Source organism: Sciurus carolinensis, chromosome 16 (assembly GCF_902686445.1).
Source record: "Sciurus carolinensis chromosome 16, mSciCar1.2, whole genome shotgun sequence".
In the NCBI taxonomy this organism is placed as follows: Eukaryota; Metazoa; Chordata; class Mammalia; order Rodentia; family Sciuridae; genus Sciurus; species Sciurus carolinensis.
Window position 1 is genome coordinate 1735529 of NC_062228.1, and position 10763 is coordinate 1746291.

At 62.6% G+C, this 10763-nt stretch overlaps 1 protein-coding gene across 1 annotated transcript in view; it reads right to left on the reverse strand.

The window, feature by feature from the left end:
• Positions 1-9313, reverse strand: part of Jph3 (junctophilin 3) — a 47986-nt gene extending 38673 nt beyond the window's left edge. The window contains exon 1 of the mRNA XM_047530044.1: positions 8655-9313. Coding sequence (XP_047386000.1) covers positions 8655-9036 — 382 coding nt within the window. The 5' untranslated portion in view covers positions 9037-9313. The remainder of the gene's footprint in view (positions 1-8654) is intronic.
• Between the last annotated feature and the right edge of the window lie 1450 nt (positions 9314-10763).

Below are 10763 nucleotides of genomic sequence, written 5' to 3' on the forward strand. Positions count from 1 at the left end.
AGCTAATCTCAGGCAGCTCTCCACCCTGCCGGCCCTCGCAGGGATCTGCGACCCACAGGAAACCCCACGGCTCGACAGGAAGACGAGTACCTGGCTGTCAAAGGGGCAGGATCTGAACAGACGCTGCTCCCAAGCAGATGCACATCAACCAAAGAGCACACTGAAAGGTGCTCCTCAGCAGCCCTCGGGAACAGATCAAAACCCAAGACAAGGGGCGCACCCAGCGGGCTGGCGTCAGGAGGACAGGCGACGGCCAGGGCTGGCGAGGAAGGGACGGCTGGACCTCACGCCGGGAGGTCTCTGGGCACAGAGGGGGTGGTGCACCGGCACGGCACCATGAGCCTCCAAGCCTCGCTCAGGGAGGAGCCAGACACAGGGCTGCGGCCGCAGGACTCCCTGCAGGGAAGGGTCGGAGCGGAAGCCCGCAGGGACACCCCTCACCGAGGGGCTGGTTGAGGGAAGCAGCACTGGCATATGCAGATTCTCCAGACCGGACCCGGCGAGGGCTGCCCGTGAACGGGGCTGCCTGGCCTCTGCAGGGCTGAAGGCCTCACATCTCAGCGAGGCACGCGCGCTTCCACTGAGCCACACTCCCAGCCCTGAACTGCACGTCTTAAAGGGACCAACTTTATGAAAAGTGAATATTTTACTGAAGATGTTATCAAAAATGCCACCAAAATACCACAGGTCACCAGCCAGGGTGTAGGCCCCACAAGCCACACCAGCAGAGCCCGCCAGCTCAGAGCGCCCAGCAGGGGGTTGGAACCTGTCAGCAAGGCTGGCACCCCAGAACCCCTGGGAGGACCCTTGTGGCCCTCAGCACCTGGGCCTCCCCTGAATCCCCTCCTGGGTCTCCCTGCAGTAAGACCCCCACCACCTCCACCGTGGGCGCCCAGTTCTTATTTCCAAAGGGAGACGGCGGAGGGGGGAGGCTGGCACGTCTCCGGGGTGGGAGTCCCCAGGATGGCAGCCCACTGTGGCTCCTACGCGGCCCAGGTCAGGGGACTTGATGTGCAGGGCCACTGTCCTAGGTTCCCCTCATCCTGCGTCCATCACCTCTCTGAGCCTCGGTTTCCCATCTGTGAAGTGGGGCATCCGCTTTCCTCCTGGGGAGACAGCTGCCGGAGGCAGGGCAGCCCTGTGCAGGAGAGGGTGGCAGCGGCTGCCAAGCCCACATGTGTGTCCACACTGCTGCGCTGGGTGGCGCCAGCCGGAGGCAGCCTGACTGTGGAAGGCTGGCGAGCAGGGGGCCTGGCAGTGCCGGAGGGACCTCCGCCTGCTCAGCGTGCTCAGCCCAGGCCTGGAGCCCTCTGCTCACGGCACACCGAGGTCCCTGGGCCAGGTTAGGCGCTCACAGAGAACGCAGGGTTCACGTGCGGGTCATGGACGCACCTCAGGGAGTCGGACCTCGAGAAGTGCACAAAGCATCCCAGTCTGCAGGGACCGGCTCTCTCCTGGGAGACAGGGAACAGCTGTGCCCCACTTGCCATGAGCTCAGAGGACTCACGGGCTCATAGCTGCTGGGCAGCGGCCCACCAGAGACCTGCCTCCTCTGCTTCGCTCGAGGTGGTGGCCAAGTGGCCTTCCCTCTGGCCCCCGTTCCCCATCTACAGAGCGTAGGGGTGACTGAAGTGATCCTCATCAGGAACGCCACCACAGAGCCTGGAGACCAGGGGCCACAGGTCTGCGGGCACCACACACGCCTGGGGCCTTGCTCTCCTCACCTCTAACAGGAGTGCCGTGCTAGCTTTCCACTGCTCTGAGAAACGCCTGAAGATCTATTTATAAAGAGGAAAGGTGTGTATCAGCTACGCTCAGTGGGCCCTGTTGCTCGGGGCAGGGTAAGGCAGCACCCAATGGTGGTGCTTAAGGCAGAGTGAAAATGCTCGCCTTACGGCTGGGAAGCAGAAGAGACAGAGGACGGGCTGGGCCCATGGCCCTCCAATGACCTAAAGACCCCACCTCCAGAAGGTTCCACCACCTCCCAATACCACAGGGGACCTGGCCTTTCACGCATGGGCTTAAGATCCAAACTTATCTCAAAGCACTGTTTAAGGAAGAGAAGAAATAGCGTCATGATAAAACACCCAGCACAACAGGGATCCAGGCAAAATAAGAGGGAATAACCTCCTTTCAAAGGCACCTACCTGGTTTCGAGGGCCTGGGTGACCACATGTTTTCCAGACTTACAAGATCCCATAGTGGGTCAAATGTGTTCAAGCCCAAACCCCTCGTTCCTGAGAATATGGCCTTTGTACAAAGAGTCTTTGCAGGTAAGATTGACTTAGGGACCTTGAGTGCAGCCTGGATTTAGGCTGAGCCCAAAATCCAATGACAGGTGACCCTATAAGAAACAGAAGACAAAGACACAGAGGAGCAGGCCTCATGACAACTGAGGCGGATGCGCATGTAACTGCTAGAACATGGGTATTGTGGTGGAAATTCTCTAGTCAAATTTCTTCTTTCTTTTTTGGTACCAGGAATTGAACCCAGGGGCACTAAGCCACTGAGCCACACCCCCAACCCTTTATATTTTTTATTTTGAGACAGGGTCTCACTAACTTGCTCAGGGCCTAAGTGGCTCCTGCCTCAGCTGCCCAAGCCACTGGGACTGCAGGCGTGGCCACTGCACCCAGCTCATATTTCCTTTCTTTCTTTTTCTCTTTTTGGTTATGTTTTGTTTTGTTTTGGTTCTGGGACCAGGGGTTGAACCCAGGGGCACTTAGCCACTGAGCCACATCCCAGCTCTTGAAAAATTTCTGATTTTGAGACAGGGTCTCTCTACATTGCTGAGGGCCTCGCAAAGTTGTCCAGGCTGGTCTCTCACCTGTGAGCCTCCTGTCTCAGGCTCCTGAGCCACTGGAATTACAGGCATGTGCCACCACACCTGGCTTTTTAAAAATTCTTTTGGTACGAGGGGTGGAAAGGGGGGCTCTGCACATGACAAGCAAGTGCTCTACCACTGAGCTGCACTCCCAGTCCTATTTATTCAATGGTTTGCTTTTAGACAGGGCCTTGCTAAGTTGCCCAGGCTGGCCTTGACCTCCACATCCTTCTGCCTCAGCCTCCCCAGTCACCGGGATTACAGGCGTGGCCACCACGCTCAGCAAAACCTTTGTGAGCATGTGTGGTGCTGGGGACTGAACCCAGGCCTCTGCACGGGAGGCAGGCACTCCACCACTGACCACAGCCCAGCCCTGTGTTCAGGACTTTATGAGGGCATCACAGTTACACACAGCATTGGGGCTCATGCTGATAAATCCTACACCTTTTTTGAATGAAGCACTAGGACCACTTCATGAGTCACTTGACCCAGAGTTTTAAAAATTCTACCTAAAGCAGCAATTCTTGACCCTGCCTGCTCTTATCAATCGCCGAGGCTGGCACGCGGCCTTCTCTGCATCTGGCTTCAGTGGTGTTGGATGAACCCCAGAGCTGAGGCTTCCAAGGTGCAGGAACCTGCTCTGGACCAGGGCCTTCGTCTGCACTGAGCTTCAGCCTCACCCAGAGCTGCCTGCAGCTGGACCTCCATCAGCATTGTGGGTGGGCCCAGGCATTAGCACCAGCCCGTGGAGCTGACCAACCCCAGGGGCGACAGCAGCACCTGCCCCTGACCACCTGAAATGTGGCCAGTGCGGCCAAGTCGGCTTCTTACATTTCACTTCACTTTAATTAATTTGATTTTAAATTCACAGAGCCACGTGTGGCTGGGGGCAGCGGTGAGTGGAATCGGTCTGGATGACCGCGGGGGCACTGATGCTGACCGGAGCCAGGCCTTTCCCTGTCAGCGCACCTGCTTCACCGCGGGGTGCTGCGCACAGCAGAGGAGGCCCAGGCCGTGGAGGGCCGCGGGTCCCCCAGCCTGCTGGCGGCCGGCGACTCTCTCAGTCCACCAGGAGGTGGCGGCACCTGGAAGGCGCTCCGCCCTCAGAAGTGACACGGGCGAGCGCCGAGCGGCAACCCTTGGAATGGAGCCCGCGCAGACGGAGCCGGCTGGGCGAGTCCGGCGGGGGTCCGGGCAGGAGGCGCGCTCCAGGACACCTGCGGAGAACCTGCGCCTGCGCGGCCTGGCGCCGCCGCTCTCCAAGGTCCTGAAGACCCGCGGCCACCTGCGCGACAGCCCCAGCAGGACCCCTGGGGCGCCACACCAGGACCCTGCGCCCCGGCAACGCAACCCACAAGGGGCTACCCCGGAAACTCCCGCAGGTGTCCGTCCTCCTGGCATGCACGGACCTGGATGTACTTGTCACTTAAGGACACAAGTCTTCCATAAAAACCACCAGCTGGAGGCAGATGGCGAAGTTCAGCCCTGGGGAAACCCAGGCAGGCCAGGCCCATGAGGGGACCAGGCGCTCCTGCCCCCAGCCTTCCAGGTCTTCCTCTCTGCAGGCCCCATGGAGGACGGGCTGGGCCCTCCTGCCTCCACCAGCTGCACTACAGGCTGGCATCAGCCAGGACTCCTGTAAGCCTCCCTGCCACGCACTGCCCGGAGGTCCCCCAGCTCCTGTGGGCTCCTGGGGCACAGCCTCAGGTCTCCTGCAGAGGGGACACTGCCACCCGCTCCCCTCCCAGCTGAGGGCAGGCCACTCTCTCCTTCCTCTCGGCCCTGCAGCCTCTCAACGCCCCACCCGAGGCTGAAAGAGCATTGCTGAGAAACGCCCTCACCTCCACCCTGCCAGAGGGCACTTGCTGTTTTGGAACGAGTGTCTACTGGAGCAACCCGTGTCCAGGGGCTGCTCCCCCCTGACCTGGCGCCTGGACTCAACAAGCACTATTCACAGTCATGTCACAAAACAACGCCGGTGACAGTTAATGGTGTGTGGGTGAGAGGACAGGGTTCCCTCCGCAAGGGGCACTAAGCGCACAGTGTGTCTAAAATGGAAACGAGGCACGCCACCGCCTGTGCCAGCTGAAGTCCCCGTGGCAGGAGTGCAGAGACGTGAGCACTGGGTGAGGGGAGCAGCCACGCCGGGAGGGTGCACGTGGCTGCTGGGGGCGGGGTGGAGACGTCTCCGGTGGCAGGTGTATTGCGCGCGCAGGCGCCTGAGTGGATCTGAGTCTGGCTGTGGGTGTGTGTGATTTGTGTGGGCTGAGGAGTCTGGGCCGGGAACGGGCCCTGCGCAGGAGGGCGAGAGGCCGGGCGTGAGATGACTCATCCCTCTCTGGTGTGGGCGGGACTATCAGAGGGGGTGACTTTTAGTCCAAGGGGCTCTGCATCCACAGCACCCAAGAGACCCAGCTACCTGCGCAGCAAGCACGGCGTCCAGCCAGTGGGGAAGTGCGGTGGGACTCAGGGCCCCAGGTGGGACGGCATGGGGTGGAGGCCTGTACTCGGACACCAGGTGGGACGGCATGGGGTGGAGGCCTGTACTCGGACACCAGGTGGGACGGCATGGGGTGGAGGCCTGTACTCGGACACTGACCCAGAGGGAAGGATGGACGTGGAAGGATGGAAGGAACAGGAGGCATTCCACATGAGGCAGTGGACAGAAGTGATGCCCGAGCATCGGCAGACTCTGGAATCGCCACCCCGAGCACAGATCTGCTTCCTCGCACTCCACGCTGCAAGCCCTGGCTTCCCTGCACCCAGACGGGACGCGTGGCCACCTCTACAGGTGTGGAGCTGCAGCCCCACGCGGACAGGCACTGACTGCCACCTGCTCCGTGTGCATGGCATCCCTGTCAGCCTGGCCAGGGGCTCTGATGAGAGCCATCACAGAGGCCGCCGCTGTGAACCCCAACAGTAGAGACAACGAGGGGTGCCGCTGCGTCCCTGCACGAATCAGCCACTCTCACACTGTCACCCCCAGCCCTCTGTCAACTGAGGAAACTGAAGCTCAGAGAGGTTAAGTAACTTGCCCAAGGCCACAGCACGGGGCTGGCAGATTCAAGGCCAGGTGGCAGATTCTGAGGGAGCGTCTGCCCTGCCACCCAGGCCCAGGCGCACCACGCAGGCTGTGGGAGCTGCTCGGCTCACTTCAAGAGCAGTGCCTGCCTGAGTCCGGGGGAGGGTGAGTCGGAGGAGGAGCTGGCAGAAGCGTCCCCGGCTGAAATGCATCCATACCCATCCAGCTCCACGGAGAACACATTTGCCACTCCTGCATTATTCATGAGAGCTGCCGTTTCCCCAAGTCAGCACTGGGAGCTGCGCTGAAGTTCGGGAGCTCTGCAGATGCCTGCCCCAAATTCCCAGCTCCCGCACAAAGGCGAAGTTGGACTGGCAGTGGGACCTTCCCTCATGAAGGCTCCATTGACCCTCCACACGGGAGCCCTCACCACCCGGTGAGGGAGAAGGCAGCAAGATCCCTGCCCTGCTCCAGCAGGTGACCACACCCAACTGTGGACACGGAAGACTACCCAGGCACCCGAGTCCTGAGCAGTCACTCCACCCCACGAGAAGCTGAGACCACGTTCAGAGAAGTGGCCTCAAATACCTGGCCCGGTCATCCCCAGTCAGGGGGCCAACTCAATGTTCCCTCATGCTATGTGGCCCTCCCTGAAGCCCGCCCCTGTGCACCTGCCTCAGCAAGCCTACAGGAGATCTGAGGACCACGGCCCCTTGACAGAAGGTGGACATACTGGGCTGCTGGCAGGACGGTGGGGTGGAAACAAGGGGGCGTGGCCCCAGACTGGAGCCCAGGACTCCAGCTGGTGTGGGCACCTAGGCTCACTGGCCTCACCTGTAAAACAGGCAGGACCAAGCAGGACACACCAAGCACTTAGGGAATTGGCTGGATACAAGGTTAGACAGCCCAGGTCTCCGTGGGAACCTGCTCACCTCAACACTGCAGGTCCCCGCCCACAGCCAGCCCCAGCACAATCGCCAGGGAGTCTCCACGCTTCTCCCCAAACAGAAGCTCCTTGAGGGCAGGGATGCCCATCCACTTTGCTCACGGTTCCCACAGCTCAGAGCACCTCGTCACAGCAAGTGCCGAGAGGTATTTGTTCAGTGAGGGGAAGAATTCCTCAGGCCACTGGAGCCACTCAAGGCCTGGGGCATGACTTCACCCCAAGATACTCCTACCAGTGTCACAGGTGAGGGGAGGCCAAGATCTCTCTGCCCACCTGCCCCAGGAGCTGGCCTGCACAGGGCCACGGAGCACAACTGGGAGCCCCTCTGGGGGACTGTTTTGCAGAGCAGTCCAGTCAGAGCCCCGGGGGCAACAAGAGCCCAGCTGGGAGCGCCAGGCTGCCTGCCTGCCTCTGCCACCCACAACCGCTGCCAGGCCCGACCAGGCCCACCTGTGCAAGCACACGCACACGCAGGCCCACGCCTGGAACGGAGGCAGGGCTGTCCGCTCCCTCCCGGCCCTCGGGCCCCAGGGCAGTGGAGCTCTCCAGCCTCCTCCGTGAAAACAACAGCACAGGCCGCCTGGGACGCTGGGCCTGGAGCCGGCAGGCAGGAGCATTATATAATTAACTGCCCAGACTCCGCCTCCTCTTTGGGTAATAACGAGCCCTGCCTTTCAGTTGCATAAGCCAAAATAATAATTACTCTCCAGCCCTCCATCACTCCTGGATGTGGCGGGGAGCAGGTGCTCTGAGCTTCCTTCCTGAGACTCAGAGGCGGCAGGCAGGCAGGGCGAGCGCACATACACTCATGATTTTTATTCCCGGCAGAAGCACAAGTCATTGCTGCGTCTCATTCCCTTCCCTGGCATCCATGCCTGCAAATAGCAGAGCCACCCCAGGGAGGCCCCGGAGCCACTTCAGGGAAGAGCTCCCGGTGGGGGAGGGGCTGTGGACCCCACATGTGTTTGGGGTCTGGCTTGCTATTGCTCTCAGAAGCACAGAGGAGTGGGTACTGGAGAGTCCAGGCAAGAGGGCAGCTGCCCAACCACCCAAGGCTTCCTGCACAGAAACCACCTTACAGGCAGTTCACTGGCTTCCAGCACCCGGCTCTGCCCCGAATGTGGTGGCATCTTAGAATGAAGCCACAGAGCTATTCCCTGAAGTAACGGTAAAAAGGGTCCAGCCACTGAAAGGAGAGATTCCTGGGCTCTCGCTAAGCAGATGGGCCTCCCTCCTCCCTCCAGCAGCCTGCTTCGACAGCGCTAGCCCGCGTCCAACCACCTAGAAGTTTATTGCCTGGCTGTTTTGGTTTGGGTTGGCATCCCCCCTCTAGCGCTCCCAGTCTCCCTCTCCATTGGCTTGGGTTGATTCAGGACTGAGGGAGGCCCTGGGCACCGCAGGAAAACAAGCAGAGAGGCTGGTGCCTGACTCCAGCTACGCCAGAGGGCAACAGCGCCAGAGGGGAGTGGGCCCTCTCCAGCCACCCCCTCCACCCCTGGTGGGTCCCAGAGGTGGCCACTGGCCCCGCCTGGCCTTTCCAGCAGGTCTCCGGCCTGCTCTTGGATGATGTGCTCATCCACTGCTCTGGGCGGCAGCCCCCAGCTTGGCTCTGCTGTTGGAAAGCCCCCAACACCCTTCAGTTGGCATCCTGGCGCTGCCCCCCACCAGGCCTGGGGCAACCTGTAGCCAGGGGCCCCTGAGGCCTCCAGGAACCCAAGAAATGCTCTGAGCGCCCACAGCCCAGCGGGAGGAAGAGGCGCAACTTCCCTGGAGATAAACAGAGGGAAGACTGGGGAGGGTCCCTCCTCCGCCCGGCCCAGCCCCATCCCGGCCCCATCCCGACCCGACCCGCGAGCACCTACCTCCATCCGAGTAGGTCTCCGTGCCATAGCCGTCCTGCAGCCCGTTGCTCCAGGTCCCTTCGTATTTGGCCCCGTTGCCCGTGCACTCCCGCACCCCGTAGCGCCCCTTAAATCCGTGCGTCCACTCGCCCTTGTACACCCACTTCCCCTTGCTCTCCAGGCCGATGCCGTGGCGCTTGCCCTGCGCCCAAGTGCCCTGGTACGTGTTGCCGCTGGGCCAGGTGTAGACGCCCAGCACCTCGAAGCCGTGGCTCCACGAGCCGGTGTATTCGCCTTGGCCCTTGGGGCCGGTGCAGACGCCATGGCCGTGCGCCTTGCCGTCCTCCCAGCCTCCGCAGTAGGACCCTCCATCGTCAAAATTAAACCTACCCCCACTGGACATGCATGTAACGCGGCTCGCGAATCCCGCAGGCGGCGAAAACAACAAGGGAGCGCCGAGCCCGCGTCTTGGTTGGCTGCTGGCTTTTTGTTTTGATTCGCTTTTCGGGAGCAATGGAGAACGAGCGCGGCGGCCGGCGCGGCGGCTCGAGTCAACGGGGGCGAGTGCTCATTTTCCGCGGCGCCGCGGAGCCTGACCAGCGTCTCGCGCTCCCGCTGGAGACAGGACCGGAGGGGCGGGGGAGGGGAGGGGAGCGGGCGGCGGGGGGGCCGGCGCGGCGGCGGCGGCCGCGCTCCACCTCGGCGCGAGCCCCTCGCCGCGCCCGCCCGCGCTCAGCCCCGGGCCGCAGCCCCCCGCCCGCGCCTGCCGCGCTGCGGGCGCCCGAGGGCGGCGGCGGGGCCCGCGGGCGGCGGCGCGGGCGGCTGCACCATCGCGGGCCGCGAGCCGCCGGGCGGCGGCGGCAGCAGCAATGCGGCGGGCGCGGGGCGGCGGCGGCGTGCGCGCCCGCCCGGCCCCGCCCCGCGCCCCCTCCCGCGGCCCGCGCCCGCCGCCCGAGCGGGGGTCCCGCGCGGTGCCCCGGCCCCCGGCCCGGGCCTGCGTGCGGAGGGACAGGAACTGCGTAACGGGAAGGCGCCGGCACCCCGGGCGCCCTCTGCCACCTCCCGGAGCCGGGCGCAGCGGGCTCGCGCGAGCCGGCAGCCCGGGCCCTGCCTGCCGCGCGGCGCCCCGAGTCCGGCCCGCGAGGGCGCCCCGATCCCGCCGCTCGGACCCGCGAGGCTCGCCGCAAACCACAGGTGTTTCTGCCTATGGCAAATAATCCATCCCTTTTCCTTCCGGGCCGCTGGGGTCCAAGTGCAGGGGAGGGGAGCGCTTTAACCTCCAGAAAACGTGCATCGGTGCGCTCCTTCCCCCACGAACTAAGTGAGAGTCGGGTCACAAGAACAGATCTTGGAGCAGAACCCCCCGATCCCGCGCGCCCTTGCCAACAGGTAGTGCCCACTCCGGGGCGGGCGCTTCGGGGAGCCCAGTGGCATCACCACCATGGCTCACGGGGTCTCCACGCTCTCCCTCTCCACCCCGTCTCCCAGCAAGAGATGGTGTCTGATTCTTGGATCTGAGCTTCCTGGGACGGACTGAAGGTGCATTTCCTGGACCATGAATTCACAAGCAGAGGCCCAGGTCCCCAGGTCTGGTGGTGGCCCTCCAGGCAAATGGCAGGGAGGCGGCGCCAGGAGCAGAGGCACCAGGACACCAGTCAGGCCCAGCCTTGGGGTGAGCCAGGTGAACTAGACTCCCAGACCAGGCAGTGGACCCCGACCTGAGGGCAGGAGAAGAGGTGTGTTCCAAGCCTCCTTAGCCAGAGGCCCTGCACCCAACTTCCCAATGGGGACGTCACCTTTGGTTAAGAGGAAAACCTAGAGTTCCACCTTAGCCTCTAGCCCTGGCACAAAGCCTGCTCCCTAAAGACCACCAGCCAGGAGGGTGCAGGGCCTCCTTCCTGCCTGGGGCTGTGTGAGCAGTACAACCATTCGTGCACCTTCGAGTGGGCTCTTCGGCTGTCAGAGGGCCCTAAGTACCGGTAGGCAGACGGTTGGGTCCAGTTATCTTGGACCTTGTTGGAAGGAGCCAGATTGCTCCCAGGTCCACCTGGAGCCCTTACCTCTCACCCACAGAGTACCTGTGTGCAGTTCTCCACTTTCCCAGGTAATGGTGGGGATTATCTCTTATTT